The sequence below is a fragment of the Arachis hypogaea genome, chromosome 6 (assembly GCF_003086295.3).
Source record: "Arachis hypogaea cultivar Tifrunner chromosome 6, arahy.Tifrunner.gnm2.J5K5, whole genome shotgun sequence".
Classification (NCBI taxonomy): domain Eukaryota; kingdom Viridiplantae; phylum Streptophyta; class Magnoliopsida; order Fabales; family Fabaceae; genus Arachis; species Arachis hypogaea.
In genome coordinates, this window is record NC_092041.1 from 75,614,387 (window position 1) to 75,632,438 (window position 18,052).

General features: G+C 31.0%; 3 protein-coding genes and 1 long non-coding RNA gene across 5 annotated transcripts; 3 read left to right on the forward strand and 1 right to left on the reverse strand.

Moving 5' to 3' along the window:
- Positions 1–895: 895 nt before the first annotated feature.
- Positions 896–4,000, forward strand: LOC112696727 (uncharacterized). 2 transcript variants are annotated; one of them, XR_011862363.1, is made up of 3 exons: positions 896–2,209; positions 2,488–2,544; positions 3,413–4,000. It is a non-coding gene; the product is annotated as an uncharacterized lncRNA (long non-coding RNA). The 2 variants fall into 2 exon arrangements; XR_011862364.1 differs by having other exon boundaries at positions 896–1,539.
- Positions 4,001–4,220: 220 nt separating this feature from the next.
- LOC112805623 (uncharacterized) lies at positions 4,221–6,051 on the forward strand. Its single transcript, XM_025847982.3, has 2 exons — positions 4,221–5,019; positions 5,096–6,051. Exons 1-2 carry the CDS (start codon positions 4,518–4,520, stop codon positions 6,049–6,051), a joined length of 1,458 nt encoding a protein of 485 aa, XP_025703767.1. The 5' UTR covers positions 4,221–4,517.
- A 57-nt stretch (positions 6,052–6,108) lies between these two features.
- On the forward strand, positions 6,109–8,169 carry LOC112805624 (uncharacterized). The gene is made up of 3 exons (XM_025847983.2): positions 6,109–6,313; positions 6,506–7,065; positions 7,180–8,169. Exons 1-3 carry the CDS (start codon positions 6,109–6,111, stop codon positions 8,167–8,169), a joined length of 1,755 nt encoding a protein of 584 aa, XP_025703768.2.
- A 7,065-nt stretch (positions 8,170–15,234) lies between these two features.
- LOC112696729 (peptidyl-prolyl cis-trans isomerase CYP18-2) lies at positions 15,235–18,032 on the reverse strand. The gene is made up of 6 exons (XM_025749572.3): positions 17,838–18,032; positions 17,643–17,738; positions 17,486–17,547; positions 17,241–17,374; positions 16,252–16,336; positions 15,235–15,584 (listed from the first exon to the last, which is right to left on the reverse strand). Exons 1-6 carry the CDS (start codon positions 17,907–17,909, stop codon positions 15,539–15,541), a joined length of 495 nt encoding a protein of 164 aa, XP_025605357.1. The 5' UTR covers positions 17,910–18,032; the 3' UTR covers positions 15,235–15,538.
- Between the last annotated feature and the right edge of the window lie 20 nt (positions 18,033–18,052).

Consider the following 18,052-nt stretch of genomic DNA (forward strand, 5'->3'; position numbering starts at 1 on the left):
CATCACATTCATCATGTTCTTGGGTACGAATGAATATCTTGGAATAAGAATAAGAGAGATTTGAATAAAAGAAAATAGAACTTCATTAATACTTGAGGTACAGCAGAGCTCCACACCCTTAATCTATGGTGTGCAGAAACTCCACCGTTGAAAATACATAAGCAAAGAGTCCAGGCATGGCCGAATGGCCAGCCCTCTCTAACGTGATCAATGATCCCCTAAGATGAAGAATAAAACAAAACTGAGATCAAAGATGTCTAATACAATAGATAAATGTCCTATATATACTAGACTAGCTACTAGGGTTTACATGAGTAAGTAATTGATGCATAAATCCACTTCCGGGGCCCACTTGGTGTATGTTTGGGCTGAGCTTGATCATTCCACGAGCTAAGGCATTTCTTGGCGTCAAACTTCAGGTTATGACGTGTTTTGGGCGTTTAACTCCGGATCATGACGTTTTTCTGGCGTTTAACTCCAGACAGCAGCTTGTACTTGGCGTTCAACGCCAAGTTACGTCGTCATTCTTCGAATAAAGTATGGACTTATTATATATTGCTGGAAAGCCCTGGATGTCTACTTTCCAACGCCGTTGAGAGCGCGCCAATTGGAGTTCTGTAGCTCCAGAAAATCTTTTTCGAGTGCAGGGAGGTCAGAATCCAACAGCATCAGCAGTCCTTTTGTCAGCCTTCTTCAGAGTTTTGCTCAAATCCCTCAATTTCAGTCAGAATTTACCTGAAATCACAGAAAAATACACAAACTCATAGTAAAGTCCAGAAATGTGAATTTAACATAAAAACTAATGAAAACATCCCTAAAAGTAGCTCAAACTTACTAAAAACTATATGAAAACAATGCCAAAAAGCGTATAAATTATCCGCTCATCAGTGCTCATCAAATCATAGTATGTATAGATTGTTTCTCAATCAGTTCTAGGGAGGTGAGGTTGTATTTTTATTATTATATGCTTCAAATTGTTGAAAATATAATGTGAATTCTATTCTTCTGAAGTTATGATGGGATGTTAGTTTGAATGATGTTATTTGTGATCTCATCTCATTCTTTTATACATGATTCTGATGTCAGTCAAAGTTGTTGCTTCCTCCTTTTATTTTGTCACTTTCGAAGTTATGATGGGATGTTGGTTTTTGAATTTTTCTTCAAAAACAAAAGATGGATTGGATGTGGTTAGGTGGGGAAAGTGATTCTCTTCCCTGTTTTTCAGTGTACCCTCACATGAAAAATCAGATTTTGGTGGTTTGGTGGGAGAAATGACATCATCTTCTATAACAAATAGTACTATCTTTTATTATTCTATCAAAAAAGTTATTTGGTTAATGAGAGTAGGTATCGTTACTTGTGACTAACTCCCCTTTGTCATTTGTTGCAAATCAATCCCATCAGCAAGTACTTTTATGGCCTCTCTGGTTATAGGTTTTCTTTCAAAAAGGAAAAACATTCCCCTTCTACAAATCACGTCAGATCTCCTGCTCTTCATTCTTCCGATGGATGATTATCTTCCTTCTGCAGATTTGATTGGTAGGTGTTGATTGCTGTCAAATTTTCAATGATGTGATGGTCATTCATATTGTTTTGCCTCATAATCAGTGCTCATCCTTCTTTCCAGCGTAGTCCTTATATATGTATATATTCCCTTAAGAAATATACCCTCCAATGAATATATCAATTCCACTTTCGATTGGTTTCAAAGTGAGTGTTATATACACAATGATCTTTTATTTTTTTTCCTCCATGGTTCAAATTTTTTAATTTAAATCCTGAATTGGTTTCATTTCTCTGTCTATAAATTGGATCCTAAGTTTCACAAGTCTGCTGCATTACTTTCATGCTTTAAGAGTATTCTGAAAAGCCTTTCTACTTATTCTGATTTTATTTTCTGAAAGTCAAGGTTACAAGTGTATGCAGTGAGAAAATAAGTTATACTCATTCATTCTCATTCATTCTCTTCAAATGAACTTATGGAGGTTCTTTGATTTCTTTTTTTTTTTGGGTTATATATAACTGAAGTGGTGTCTAAGAAGGAAGTACTATTTTATTCGAAATACCATTATAGTGAACATTAGTTGGTTCTAAATTTCTTTAGCTTGGTTAAAATTTCATAAAATGTCTCAATCTTATGCTACTGCAAGATTATATAGAAAAAATTATTTAAAGAGAAAGAGAGGACAACAAGTTGAAGATAGAAGAGGTCAGTTTTGCTATATTCACTTTTGGATTTTTTTGAAAGAAATTAAAATTTACATCTTTTCATTACAAATGCTTTTTACTATTATAAAATCGGTGTTCAATTAATATTATTGGTTGGATTTCTATGCTTTATTGTTTGATGTTGTTCCTACTTCTAATATTTCTCTTATTTTAAGTTTAAATATATTGGTACGTGGTATTTATTAACCTACCTGTTTAATTTTTTTGCTCTTCCCATAGTTTTAATTTTACGTTTAAAGTTCTTTTTTTTTTCTTTAGGGGGATCAATTATTTTGCAAGATACTCCAATTATTAATGCCAATTTCATATTATCAGGTATGAGTTTATTGTTTTAAATTTTTTAATTTCTTCGTTAACTTAGAAAGTATAGTTATTATTTACATTATTTTTTCAATTATTTTAAAATATAAAAAGGACTCTTTTCTAATCATTGTTATCATGTTTATATTTTTTGTCTATTTATTTTGGTTTATATATTTCATTATTGAATTAATTTTTGTATATTTTTTTTATGTTGTTTATTATGCATTTAGTTATTAATAACTTCATACTTCATGATTGTCTGTTTAAATATTTCTTTGACGTGTATATCTTTATATTTGATTTATTTATAATAAGTTTTTTTTTGTTTCATAATAAAAACCCAAATCAAGATGACTCTGAAATATATGATCCTACTGTAAATTCTTGGAATGAGCTTCGGTCTCCTGTTGATCATCCACTTTTTTCACAAAGTGAAGTTCAAGATATTTCAATATACTTATAATTGATTTATTTATGGAGTTTGCATTTTTTGTATTAATTTAGATATAATCTACTCATTCAGTATATTTAGTCACGTTATGTTCCTTTTATAATTTTAATATTCTGGTCGTAATAAAATTTATGACATTTTTTACCAAATATAATATGAAAAAAATAGTATTCATTGATTTTAAATACTTTCAATACAAGTGTCTCAAATTTGGTTAGATTATTATTATTATCAAATATTTATATTTTCAATTTGTAGACAATGAGTATCCAGTGAATAATTTCTGAATCTTTAATTGTTTTACTGGTATATTTTCTTAAGTAAAAAAAAAATTAAGAAGCATTTAAGTCTTTATTTAATATAATTTTTTTACTTAGTTAAATTTGTAAGGATTTGTTTATTATTTAAATTTTTTATTCATTTTTGTAGGTTGTCTCGATATTGGTGACCCTGTGTATACTTGTCTATATTGTGGTGCGTCGTTTTGGTTACTAGAGCGGGTTGAAAAACAGTCAAGAATTAATCAACCTCTTTTTACACTTTGTTGTTTTCAAGGAAAAATTCAATTACCGTATCTTCAGAAAGCTCCAGATTTATTATATAATTTGATTCATGGTCATGATAGTAAGTCTTTACAGTTTTAGAAGAAAATTCGGTATTATAATAGTATGTTTGCTTTCACTTCTCTTGGTGGTAAAGTAATAGACTCAGTGAATGATGGAACTGGCCCACCACAATTCATCATAAGTGGTCAAAATTATCATAGGATTGGAAGTTTATTACCTCAGGCTGGTCAAGTTCCGAAATTTGCCCAATTATACATATATGACACAGAACATGAGTTAACGCATAGAGAAAGAATATTTGGGTAAGGTCAATTCTTACAAAAATTTGTTATGATTGTTTGTAATTTTAATTTGTTTCTTTTATTTTCAATTTCATTTTTAGTTAGTAAGATACTAATATGGATGTAACTTTGATTATTATAATCAAAATGTTCGTATCCTATTGTTTAAATATTGTTGTTAAGATTCATTCTAATTATAAAAAATGCATTTTTTTCATTTTAAGTAAAATTACTTAGTAATATTGTGTTATTATTTTTCTTAATTATAGGCAAAGTTCAAAAATAGATAGACAGCTGATAATTGATTTGACCCAAATGATTGATCAACACAATCCCATAGCACAATCATTTAGAAGAGTGAGGGAATTCCATGAGAATCACCCGTCTCAGATGTTTTCTTTGAAATTGTTTAGTCAAAGAGAACGTGATCGAAGAGTTTATAATTATCCTTCGTGCGATGAAGTTGCTGCTTTGGTTGTTGGTGATTTTGATTCTTCTGATACTGGTCGTGATGTCATTGTTAAATCTGCAACTGGCCAACTTCAAAGAATATATGAGACACATGCTTTATACTAGCCATTGCAATATCCCTTGCTTTTTCCTTACGGGGAAGATGGTTATCAATTGGGTATTCCTTATCGAGATATTCAAGATATAAATGTTGCAGGGAGAAGGACTAGAGTATCCATGCGAGAATTTATCTGTTTTCGTTTGCAAATGAGAGAGGATGAGGATAGCATTATTCATAAGTCTAGAAGATTGTTCCAACAGTTTGTTGTTGATTCATTCTCTATGATTGAGTCACAGAGGCTTTATGAAATCAGGAAAAAACAGAGCACAATTAGAGGAGAAGTCTTACAAGGTATTGAAGAAGCTATGCGACGCGGTGATACTGAAGCATCATCAATTGGTACTCGAGTGATTTTGCCTTCTTCCTTCACTGGTGGTAAACGTTACATGTTTAATAATTGCCAAGATGCTATGGCTATTTGTAAGCATTTTGGGTATCCAGATCTATTTCTTACCCTTACTTGCAATCCTAACTGGCCTGAGTTTCAAAGATATACTAATCGTGATCAAGTTCCAATTGCTGATCGGCCAGACATTGCTTGCCGAGTCTTTCATGCTAAGATGAAGTGTCTTCTTAATGATCTTAAGAATGGTGTTTTTTTTGGTCCTCTTAATGCAGGTATATCGAATATAGACAATTCTATATTGAATTTATGCTAAATTTCTATATTTACCGATATTTTTTTACTATTTAGGTATGTATACAATTGAGTTTCAAAAAAGAGGTTTGCCATATGCACATATTCTACTTTGGCTTGATGGAAGGAATAGATTGCAGAATATTGAAATTGTTGATGAGTTGATTTGTGCGGAACTTCCTAATCCTATGAAGTTTCCACATTTGTATAGTGTGGTTAGTAAATACATGATTCATGGCCCTTGTGGTAGGGTAAGACCAACTTCTCCATGCATGAAAGATGGAAGATGCTCCAAGTTTTATCCGAAGCAGTTTGTTAATTATACGAGTTTTGATGAAGATGGTTATCCTATTTACAAGCGTCGAGATATTGGTGTTACAGTTAAAAGTCATGGTGTTGATCTTGATAATAGATTTGTTGTTCCATATAATCCATTATTGTTGATGAAGTACCAGGCTCATATTAATTTGGAATTTTGCAACAAGTCAAATGTTATAAAGTATCTTTTCAAGTACATTAACAAGGGTCCAGATCGTGTAACTGCAACTATTAGTCATTCAACTGAGACAACTCATTCTTTTGAAGTGGTTGATGAGATCAAACAGTATTATGATTGTCGGTATCTTTCACCTTGTGAATCTATGTGGAGAATTTTTGCATATGAAATTCATCATAGATGGCCACCTGTGCAAAGACTCAGATTTCATTTACCTAATCAGCAGCATGTTGTGTTCGATGATCATGATACTATTGGCTCTGTTTTAATAAGAAATAGAGATTTGATGACAATGTTTACTGCTTGGATGATGGCTAATCGAACATATGTTGAAGGACGAACACTAACATATGTTGAGTTCCCAAGTAAATTCGTTTATGATTTACAATCTCGACAGTGGAAACCAAGAAGAAGGGGATTTTCTATAGGAAGATTAAGTTTTGTTCATCCTTCAACTGGTGAGCTGTTCTATATGCGTATGCTTCTCAATGTGCAAAGAGGATGCACCAGTTTTTGAAGTATAAGGACTGTCGATTCTGTTTTATATGATACATTCCAAGAGGCATGTTCTGCCATGGGTCTTTTAATAGATGATAATGAGTTTGTCTTGGCCATTAATGAAGCGGCTGAGTTATCTTCTGGCACCCAATTGAGAAAACTTTTTGTTTCATTGTTAATATCTGGTTCTGTCTCTAGGCCCGTTTTAGTTTGGAATCAAACTTGGAAATATTTATCTGATGATATCATTTATTACAGGCGAAGTGAGCTTCATATTCCAAGTATTTACTTAATCTTTAGTTTATCTTTTTTATTTTATTTATAGGATTAAGAAAAACTCTTAACAATAAATAAATCGAAAATGATATGCAGAAAGTTTAGAATACATACATAGCATGATAGGAAAAATTTTCAAACAATACAAGTTTTTGATATCTTGATGAATTTACTAACTGAAAAAAAATATATTGCAGGAATAACAATGACTGACGAAGAGTTACAAACATTTTGTCTAATAGAGATAGAGAAATTGCTACAGGCCAATGGAAAATCATTAAGAGATTTTGCTGGTATGCCGCTTCCTAATGTTAATTTGGTCTCACAATTTAGTAATTCTTTGGTGTTGCGTGAATTAGAATATGACATTTCTGTGATGCTTGAAGAACACGATTCAAATTTTCCAAAGTTGAATGAAGAACAGAAGTCAATCTATGATAGGATTATACATTGTGTTACTAACAAGGAACACGGGTTGTTTTTCATTTATGGGTTTGGTAGGACTGGAAAAACTTTTTTGTATAGACTCTTATCTGCCAAATTGCGTTCTCAAAGAAGAATTGTTATTAATGTTGCTTCAAGTGGAATTGCTTCATTATTGTTACCTGGTGGTAAGACAGCTCATTCTATGTTTGGTATCCCAATTGAATTGAATGAAGATACTATTTGTAGAATTCCGAAAGATAGTCCTAAGGCTGATTTAATTCGACTTGCTGAGCTAATTATTTGGGATGAAGCTCCAATGACTAACAAGTTGGCATTTGAAGCTTTAGACAGAAGTTTTCGAGACATAATGACGTCGATTTCAGTGTCTAACAAAGATCTACCTTTTGGAGGAAAAATCATTGTTCTTGGAGGTGATTTTTGACAGGTTTTGCCTGTTATTCCTAAAGCTTCTCGTGCTGAGATTGTTATGGCATCAATCAATTCTTCAATTCTTTGGAAGCACTTTGAAGTGTTGACGTTGACAAAAAATATGCGGTTAGAAAGTGCTACAAATCAATCAAATCTGGAAGAATTGAAAAGGTTTTCCGATTGGATTCTTCAGATTGGAGAAGGGCGTATTGGGACAATAATTAACGAAAAGCTTTTAGTTCAAATTCCAAATGAGTTTCTGATTTTTCCTTCTGATAATCCAATTGATGATATTATAAATGCAATTTATCCTGACATAGTTAGAAACTTTGATGATACTGGTTTTTTCCAAGACAGAGCCATATTAGCTCCAACAGTAGAGATTGTTGAAGAAATCAATGATCACATTGTTCAATTGCTACTTGGGACAGAAAAAGAGTATCTAAGTGCTGATTCTATATGTGGTAGTGATGCTTATTGTGACGTTGATGTTGATTGGATAAATACTGAGTTTTTGAATCAAATAAAATGTTCAGGGTTACCGAATCACTCATTGAAATTGAAGAAAGGTGTGCCTATTATTTTGTTGAGAAATATTGATCCAACTGGTGGCTTATGCAATGGTACTCGCCTTATTGTTAGAGATCTAGGAACAAATGTGATTGGAGCTGAGATTGTCTCAGGGAGTCACATTGGAGATAAAGTTTTCATTCCTCGGATGAATTTAATTCCGAGTGACGCTGGGATACCTTTCAAATTTCAACGGAGACAATTTCCTATAAACTTGTGCTTTGCAATGACTATCAATAAGAGTCAAGGTCAAACTCTATCCAGTGTTGGACTGTTCTTGCGTCGACCGGTATTTTCTCATGGTCAACTCTATGTCGCTATTTTTCGAGTGAAGAGCAAAGATGGTTTAAGAATTTTGGTATCTGGCGAGGAAAATGATGATTCTACTTTAACTCATAATGTCGTATTTAAAGAAATATTTGATAAGATTTTATAATTTATTTTGTTTTGTTTTTATATTAATGTAATTTTATGTGGTGGTTATTTTTTGTAATGATACTGCTTTATTGTATTAAATATAAAGATAAATTAAAATGTTAACTTATTTTATATGATTCAGTTTATTCAAATACGTTTTAACAAATTATTTTTCTATTTACTAAATTGTATTTTTATGAAATTATCTTTAAAAAGTTTTTTAATTGGTAAAATATTTTTTTAATATACTCTTAAATAATTTTTTATTTATTAAATTTTAATTTTACCAAAATTTCTTTAATAAAAATTATATTTTACTATTAATTTCCTAATATCAATGCACATTTTTTTAACATTAAATAAAATTTTTTTATCAATATTATATGTATAACAATTAATAATAATAATTAATGAACTAATAAATAATTAACAAAACAAATCCCTTCAAATCAATCTAATCCTGAAATCCTAAACCCACTCTTACATCCACATTATTGAAAAGAGAGAAGCCACTCTCCACCAATTATTATTACCGTTTTAATTTTGATTCTCTATCCGTTTCATTTTTCATTTATATTTTTGTGGTAAATTGCTAAAAGATAATTGAAAAACATTTTAGAATGTTATAGTATAATTTATTTACAATAAAAAAAGATAATTATAAAAAATAGCAAATTAATGGATTACATGTTTACATATAATCTTTTCACACTTTTTAAAATTGATCAAATTAAAAAAATTAAATAATTTTTGAATTTATGAAAAAAATTCATGGAATGTATATTACTAAATATACATTTTACTATTTTTCATCCTTTTCTTTTAATTTTTTTATCTTTTTTTCTCTTTTTCTTCTTCTATATTTTAATTTTTTTATTTTTTATTTTGTTTAATATACCTTTCAATCATTATTTTTTTTAATATGTATGCATTTTGTTATATATATTTTTTTGGTTATTTATAAATGTATAAAATAATATGCGCATTCTATTTTAACTAATTATATTTACTTATTCTAATTGAAATATCAAATTATTTATTTTTCATATCATGTATAAGACCGTGCAATTGCACGGGTCTTCACACTAGTGTATATATATATAATCAAGACCCCACCCGTTTCCCCATTCCAAACCCCATCATCCCAATCACATACGTCCCCTTAAAATAAATAAATATATATATATATATAATATATATATTTTAAATAATTTTAATTTTTCTTATCCTTTTATTATTGTCTTCTTTTTTTATAAATTTTTTTTATTCTTCCGTGCACTTTTTATGTCTCTCCCTCTTTTTAGTTTTTCTTTATTTGAGGACAAGCAAACTTTTAAGTTTGGTGTTATTGCTTCGCTTGTGGTTTTTTTTTATTTTAATGGCATCAAAGGGAGGCGAATCATTTTCACGGAAGAGCACAACTTGAAGAATGAAACGGCCACTAGGATAACTAAGGTGGTTGAGTTCCTTTTATTCTATATTTCATTCCGTTCTTATTATGTTATATTCCAATTTTCTACTATTTTACTTGAATGTCTGCATGATCTTTAGTAATCCTGAGTCCTAGGTTTTAGTTTAATTCCATTAGTTTGAAATTTTATTTATTTATCTTTTAACTGAAGAAATGTCACATGTACCGCTCACTGAGCTTGAATCAAAAAAGAAAAAGAAAAGAAGTGATGTATTGCATGAAAAAATAAGTTTATATTAAATAGTAGTCTTATTTACTTAAATGTGGTGGTATTATCTGTAATTTTGAATACATTATATGAACAATGCATATTTGAATTTGAATCAAAGGATGTTGATGTATGAGAAAAAAGAATTTAGAGAACTATTATGAATTCTCTGAAGTAAACAAAAGCTTAATCCTTAAAGCAAAAGAAACAGCAAAAGAAAAATAAAAGCAAGGTCCAGGGCTCTGAGCATCAATGGTTAGAAAGGTCAAATATGATTAAAAACTCAAAGAGTTGTTTTCCTAGTCATATGCTTGTGGTGTAAATGTGTCAAGTAACTCTTGAGACAGAGCACTAAGAGTCGAGGCCAACTGCAAATACAGAGTATGCCAAAGGCTTTGAGCACCACTGTCTGGGAGTAATTGAAAGAAAAATCAAAATTAAAAGAGAGTTCCCCATTTAAGTGTTGTGGTATTTTTGTGTCAAGTAAGGCTTGAGACAAAGCATTTAAAGTCACGGCTAGACTCAAGGTGCAAATCACCAAAGAAAAGAGAATGAAAAAAATTGTTGTATTCAAGGATTAACCCAAGGTAAAAAGGCCAGAGAATTCATAATACTATCCAGACTCTAACTCCAAATGACAGTGACATTCCTCTGATTCAAAGGATAGTGAGATGCCAAAACTATTCAGAATTGTAGTGTATAAACCCCACTTTAAGAAGAGACAGGAGCTTAATTGAACACTCACTTCTCATGCAAATTCACATCCTAAGTTTATATTAGTTTTGGTTGCTTGAGGACAAGCAACAATTCAAGTTTGGTGTTGTGATGTGTGAGCATCTTTCCTATCTTTTCCTAGTGAATTTGTATCTGAATTGTTAAGTTTAATCAAGATTTAAATATTTTTTAGCCATTATGAATGCTACTTTGAGTTGTGTACAATTCTGTTTATTTTAAGTAGTACTCGGATGGACTTGATGGAGTTTTTGCAGAAGAAGAGAAGAAAGTGAATGATACTGTCAACCCTGAGCTCCCTGCACTCTAACGGACATAACATGAGCTACAGAGGTCCATTGATGTGATTTCAGTGGCATTGGAAAGCTAACTTCTATAGCTTTCCAACGATATATGATAGTATTCCCTTCTCCTTCATTCTGTATGGCCAAGATGGTGCCTAACTTAGAATTTTCCAAGTTAGGTGCCAAGAAGGCCTAGCCAGCAAAGTTAGGTGCACAACTCTTGAAGTTAGGTGCCATTCCAAGGAGAAAGAAGTGGTCCCGTGTCTATGTAATGATGGCAACAAAATCTTTATTTTATTTTTTATTAAACTTTTATTTGAATTACAAGTAGAAAAAGATATTATAGTTTTAGAAAAAATATTTTACATTAATTAGGATTAGATATAAAAGGGAAAAGATTCAACCGCTCGGGCCTTTCTTCTCTTCTCTTACCTTATTCCGCAATTTACAGTTTTTCAGAATCCTTGTTTTCTCTCTGAACTATGAGAAACTAAACCTCCATTGTTAAGGTTAGGAGCTCTGTTTATTCTATGGATTAATACTATTACTGTTCTATTTTAATTCAAGTATTGATTTCAATTTCAAGAATTATTTTCGTTCTTTATCTTATGAATCTGGATGGAACGGAAGTATGACCCTTGTTCTAATTGAATTCTTGTAAAACTTGGAAAAGCTCTTTGCTTGAACAATAGCTTGAAAATAATTTCTCCTAAATTTCTAATTATCTGGACTTAACGGGATACGTGACATATAATCCTCTTATATTTGGGCAATTAGGGTTTCTTTGGCATATAAACTAGAATTGAACTTAACCCTCTAATTGGAATCAAGTGACCAAGAAATTGGCAGTTGATGAAGGTTAGAGGAGACTAAAAAGGTCTAAAGAATTAGGGTTTAGTCATATATAGTTTGCAATGAATTGAATCTTGCATGATTAAAATAGTTGGTAAGAAAAGTTAATCTGGAAAATAAATATCTCTGAAACTTTAACTGTTTTCTCTATATATTTCACAACCCGTTTACTGCCTGCTTTATTAATTCTCTGATTTTACTGTTTAATACAATTGAACTCTCAAAACACCATTTTCTGTTTGTTTAACTAAGTGAATCACTCAATCATTGTTGCTTAGTCTATATATCCTCGTGGGATCGACCTTCACTCACCTGATGTATTACTTGGTACGACCTGGTGCACTTACCGATTAGTTTGTGGGTTATAAATTTCGTACCAGTAACTAAGAGCTTCGTTGTTAATCTCATTACATAGAAGATTCCTTTTGAGTAAGGAGGATGGGAGGAATGACATGACGATGGTGAGGTGGGAAGTTGTGCAGACTCCAAATAAGCTAGGTGTGTTGGGGTGGGTGATGTGATGATTACTTCTATTTAAGTGGTGATGGTATTTTTCAAAAGAAAAGCATCCGTTATGAAAGATTATTGTATGCTCTTGTAATAATCTAAATCCCAATGAGATGTTATCCAATCAAATGTTACCTACTAGAGGGGTCATATAAGGATAGTTGTTAGCTACAGATTAAGGAACAATATGTGAGATATAAAATGATTTCTGACTTGTCTTTAGAGGTAGGTGATGGAAGAAAGACTCGATTCTGGAAAAATATTTGGCTTCAATGCAAGTCTTTGAAAGATAGATTTTTGAGACTTTTCTTAGTTTCAAACCAAAGAGGATCTGTCATAGAGGATTGTGGTTTTTGGGATGGGTTAGAGTAGATTTGAAACTTCCAATGAAGGCGAGAGTTATACCAATGGGAGTTGAAAACTGAACCAACCACATGATACTCTAATGACAGTTAAATTAGCAACTGACAGAGAGGATAGAATTGTACGAAAATTTGATAAAAAAAATGTGCATTTTCTACTAACTCATTTATATAGGTGTTGCAGGCAGAAATGCTACCAAAAGAAGTAATGAATTAAAGCTTCACTAGAACTATTTGGAGAGGTTTGATTTTACTAAGAGTGAAATTTTGTGCTTGGTTTGTTTTTGATAGTCAAAGTGAATATCAAGGAAAGACTGAGCAAGCTAGGACTTGTTCATCTCGGAGATAATGTCTTTGTATTATGTAAAAAAGATGTTATTAACCACTTATTTTTTTGGATGTGAATTTAATTGGCATGTGTGATGCACATAGTTATCTAATTTTATTTTGGCAGGTTATGATCCTTTTTCTGGATGTTAAAGGAATATTTTGAGAGTTGGACATGAGCTCTTACTAGAAAGGAGGAGCGAAAAAATAAAAATGGTTGATGCATTTTTTTGTGATTATTTGAAATGTCTGGGTGAAAAGAAATAGAAAAATATTTCAAAACAACGAAACAGATATAGAGAAAATTATTAACAAATGTTTTTTAGCTATAAAAAATGAAGTGGTGTGAATAAACTATTATTTCATCTGTTTTTATTTTATATATTTTTTTGTTTTTTAGTTCATCTTTTATTCTATTTTAATGTGTTGAACTTCTTTATTCAAAAGAATATATATAAAGTTTAATTTTAATACAATAATTATGTAATTTATATAGTTATTGAATTACGTTCAATTATTTAAATGGCTATTTATATGTTATTTGTTAAAAATAGTTATTGTTATTAAAATTGTGATTAAATATTTGTTAAATTTTTTTATATTTTTAATATATTAAAATTAAATTTAAAATTTATTATGTGTATCCTATATACTATTTATAAGCTAGCTTGTGATTTTTTTTTCCGAGCTCACCCATAAATCCCTAATTAATTAAAAATTTTATCTTCCTTGTGCATTTGACTACTTTGATTGGTTGAATAGTGATTTACTTATTTCCCTTTTTCCTATTCGTTGGAATGGATATTGAATAGAATAATATCGTACATTCAAGTTCTTTTGCTATAAATTCAAGTTCTTTTGTTAATTAAATTCAACTAAATTAATCTAACATAATAAAAATCAGTTATGAGTAATATTATTTTAAATTTTATTGTTTAATTTAGTTAAACTTCATTCATTAAAAAATATAGATGTATAATATTATTCTATTCAATATAGAGTAAATAGTCAAAATTGTCCCTAAAAGATACATCGATCTCCATTTTGGTTCTCGAAAGATAAAGTTAATCAAAATCGTCCCCGAAAGATACATGATTGGTCACGTTAGTCCTTCCGTCAGTTGGATGATGACGTGTCACGTTAAGTGCCACGTGGCATAGGATGATGTGGAGGGATAATGCCACGTGTCAGGTCAGCGACGCATGGCATGCCACGTGTCAGATCAGTGACACGTGGCACTTGACATGTAAAAAAATTATTTATAATTAAAATAGTCCTTGAAAGTTCAGACGTAAATTATTTTCAACCCTAAAATTTTAAAAATTAATCAAATTAGTCCTTATATAATTTTTTCATTTTTTTGATAATATTAAATTTAAAATATTTTTTGATACTACTAATTTTAATAGAAATATAATTGACAATCAAAAAATTAGTAATTGTATTTTTTCTTCTTAAAAATTTTTTCAATAAAGTTATCTCTCTCCTTTAATTCTTGTCAAAATCTCTCTTATTCTTTTCTATTCTAAAACATTTTTCTTATATTATTACATTTTACTGGAATATATATATAAGGAGAGATATTTTTGTTAAAAAAAATCTTTAAGAAGAAAAGATACAATTACTAATTTTTTTGTTGTCAATTACATTTCTATTAAAATTAGTAGTATAAAAAAATATTTTAAATTTAATATTATCAAGAAAAAATAAAAAAATTATATAAGGACTATTTTAATTAATTTTTAAAATTTTAGGGATGAAAATGATTTACGTCTGAACTTTCGAGGACTATTTTAATTATAAACAACTTTTTTACATGTCAAATGCCACGTATCACTAACCTGACACGTGACATGCCAGGTGTTACTAATCTGACACATCAACCAATCATCTTGTGACACGTCATCATCCAATGACGGAAGGACTAATGTTACCAATCGTATATCTTTTAGGAACGATTTTGATTAACTTTATCTTTCTTAAAATAGAGATCGGAGTATCTTTCAAAAACGATTTTGGCTATTTACTCATTCAATATACCTGCTTTAGAAGCTGTAGAGCATGAGGCTATCTGTATTGGCATATTCAGCTACATCAGAAACGATAAACATTTCACATCTTTGATGGTACCACTATATGGATAAGGTTTAAGGTTCACCAGACTTTGTAACGTAGTTTATGCTCGAGGTAACATACCAAATTTTGTATTACAGCTCTATTCTCGATCAATAATCTACTATAAAGTTAATAAAAAAAAAGATGAACAAAAAACTACTGTCAGGCCAATTTTTCCATTGGAATTTAGATCCTCCCAAGTAAAAAAATTGGTAAAATAATAAAATAAAGTTAATCATTATTGATTTTATAACTTTGAAATATGTCCAACTATCTTAATTTAAAAATAATCAACTCTTTACTTTATCACTTTGTCAACTTCTTTACTTTAGAAAATCTTAATCCTTTCCATTGATGCTACATTCTGCATTATAGCCGAATCTCTAGATATTATTGCAATACTACAGTCTACAGGTCAAAGCAGGCACTACGGATAAATCTTAGTGCTTAATATAGGGGAATTTCAAGTCACAACTGTTTGCTGGGAACTGGTAATAGAACCACAATTATTGACGTCATAGATATACATCTCAATCCTTGACTGATGTCCGTAAAATCTTCACGTCATGGATGGGCCTGAATAAGTATAAGATCAAAATTAGAATTGAAGTGGTTCTTAAGGAATTTCTATAAAATACTTCATTTCAATCATTGATGCAGCTGATAATTTTTGGTGTATCAAGATCCAAATTCAATTTGGTTTATCATAGAACCTGAATGTTAATTGGCCAAAGCCGAAAAGCTTTCTCTTTGACCATGTATTCACAAAAATAAACATGAAAACAAAATGATGATGAATGGATCAATTCATGGCTATGTTCCACATATGATAAAAGGAATAAAGGATAAAACATAGGTTGTGGAATTCTAGAACACTGAATACCCAGCAAATAGGCGAGCTCAATATCTGTAGAAGCTTTGTAATTCATATAACCAGTTTAATTCAGAGGTTTACTGCTAATTTTAGGATGCGTTTGGTTTGCGTTTTCAATTTTTGTTTCCATTTTCAGTGTTTTCTGTTTTCTGAATTTTGTGAAGGAAAAAGTGAAAACAGTGAAAACAATAAAATCCTATTGTTTTTACTATTTTCACTTTTTCCTTCACAAAATCCAAAAATCAGAAAACAGTGAAAATGAAAACCAAAAATGAAAATGCAAACCAAACACACCCATATTCCTTGATTGTTGGTTTATGTATAGCATATGTTACTTTAAATAGCTATCTTGATATATGTTTGACATACCTATCATTGTTATCTGTTTGGACACTGCCAAGTCTTTTGATAATTTCCATCCCACGGCATACTCTCCCAAATATTGTGTGTTTTCCTGAAAATTGAAACAATAGGTATTCTAAATTTTTCATGAAAATTGAAACAATCAATCATAAAATGACCAAGAAAGTCTCGGTCTATGCCTGAAAATGTGTCAACCTTTAAAGCAAAGATATATCAGAGAACTCTCTTAAAAGAGAAAAGAAATATTTAGTTGGATGAGGAAACAAACTAAACTATGCATGCATTTGTATCCACCAAGAAATGATAACATTTAAGAAACATAAGCAAGAAGCTGCATCCTAATCCATAGCTTTGTTGACACAATCATTAAAACACACGAAGAGAGATTCTAATCCATCTTAAATCCTCCACATTTGGACAGGACCACATGTTGTGATATAACTTCACTAGTTGCTCCTTGCTCGCATGCTTGGAATACATCTATACCTTTGGCCTCTAGTGACCTTAGGGCTTAGAGAGACTACACCCGATCATGATATAAGCAGTCATACAACAGCAAATTGTAAGGTGAATTATGTCGATCTACCTCTCACCTAAAAGCTGAAACGGAAAAAGGGAACATGAATGGAACAGAGTTGCAAAACCAATTTTCTTTCCATGACTCTACTATGGGAAAGAGATTACATTTCATCATTATCTGATTTTCATGCACAAGACAGTTTGCATTCACAATGTGTGTGCCACTGTGTCAACAATCCAGCAATTGTGCATGCTTCTCACTGAACCAAACTACTCACGGTACATGGACAATTTCAAGTTACCATATTGGTGGGGAAAAAACATTCAAATTAAAGCACAGAATCCTCACAGTGCAATAGGTATGGTAAACTATAAATATTGGAAAAACAAAAACAAATTTAATCATAAACTTCAGAAGTAGTGCCTTACAATTTCCAATTTCTAAAGGTAATATACAGAAAAAAGGAAAACATTACCATCAAGAGAAGGGCATGGTGCTAGAGTAATAAAGAATTGACTGCCATTAGTATTTGGGCCAGCATTTGCCATTGATAAGATACCAGCTCCAGTGTGCTTCAACTCTTGTCTAATCTCGTCTTCAAATTTCGGTCTGCGACAAAGAACAAGCGAAACAATGCAATAAATCATCAATGAAAAGTGCATTACGATCAACATGAAAAAATAAAACAGAATATAATCACTAAAAATAAAAAAGACATACCCATATATAGACTCTCCTCCCCTTCCAGTCCCAGTGGGATCCCCTCCTTGTACAATGAAGTCCTACTCAACAATTAAACCAAATGAATCCATGTATCAACATTCAAAAAAAAAAAAGGGGCACATACTCATACACAGAGGGAGAAAAATTGAAGTACCTTGATGATTCTGTGGAACTTAACATTGTTGTAATAACCTCTGCGAGACAATTCAATGAAGTTCCTGCAAGTCCTTGGTGCGTGCTTGTAGTACAGCTGAACCCAACATTGAAAAAATAAATTAAAATAAAATAATTGTTGCCATTGGCAAACCAAAAAAGGAAAATTAACAAAAACTGAAAAAAAGACAAGTACTTCAACAGTGAAAGAACCCATGGAAGTTTCTAGAGTAACCTCCGGAGCACCACCTTCTGCGTTTGCCCACATTTTTTTTTTATTTTCGCTTCGTCAGTCACAAAAAGCAAATGCTAATAATAAGTTGATTCCGTTTCTCTCTCTGAGCCAAAGAAAGAAAAGCGTCAAGATTCAAGAGAGTGAAAGACTCTCCGTGACTATAAAATTGCTAATGT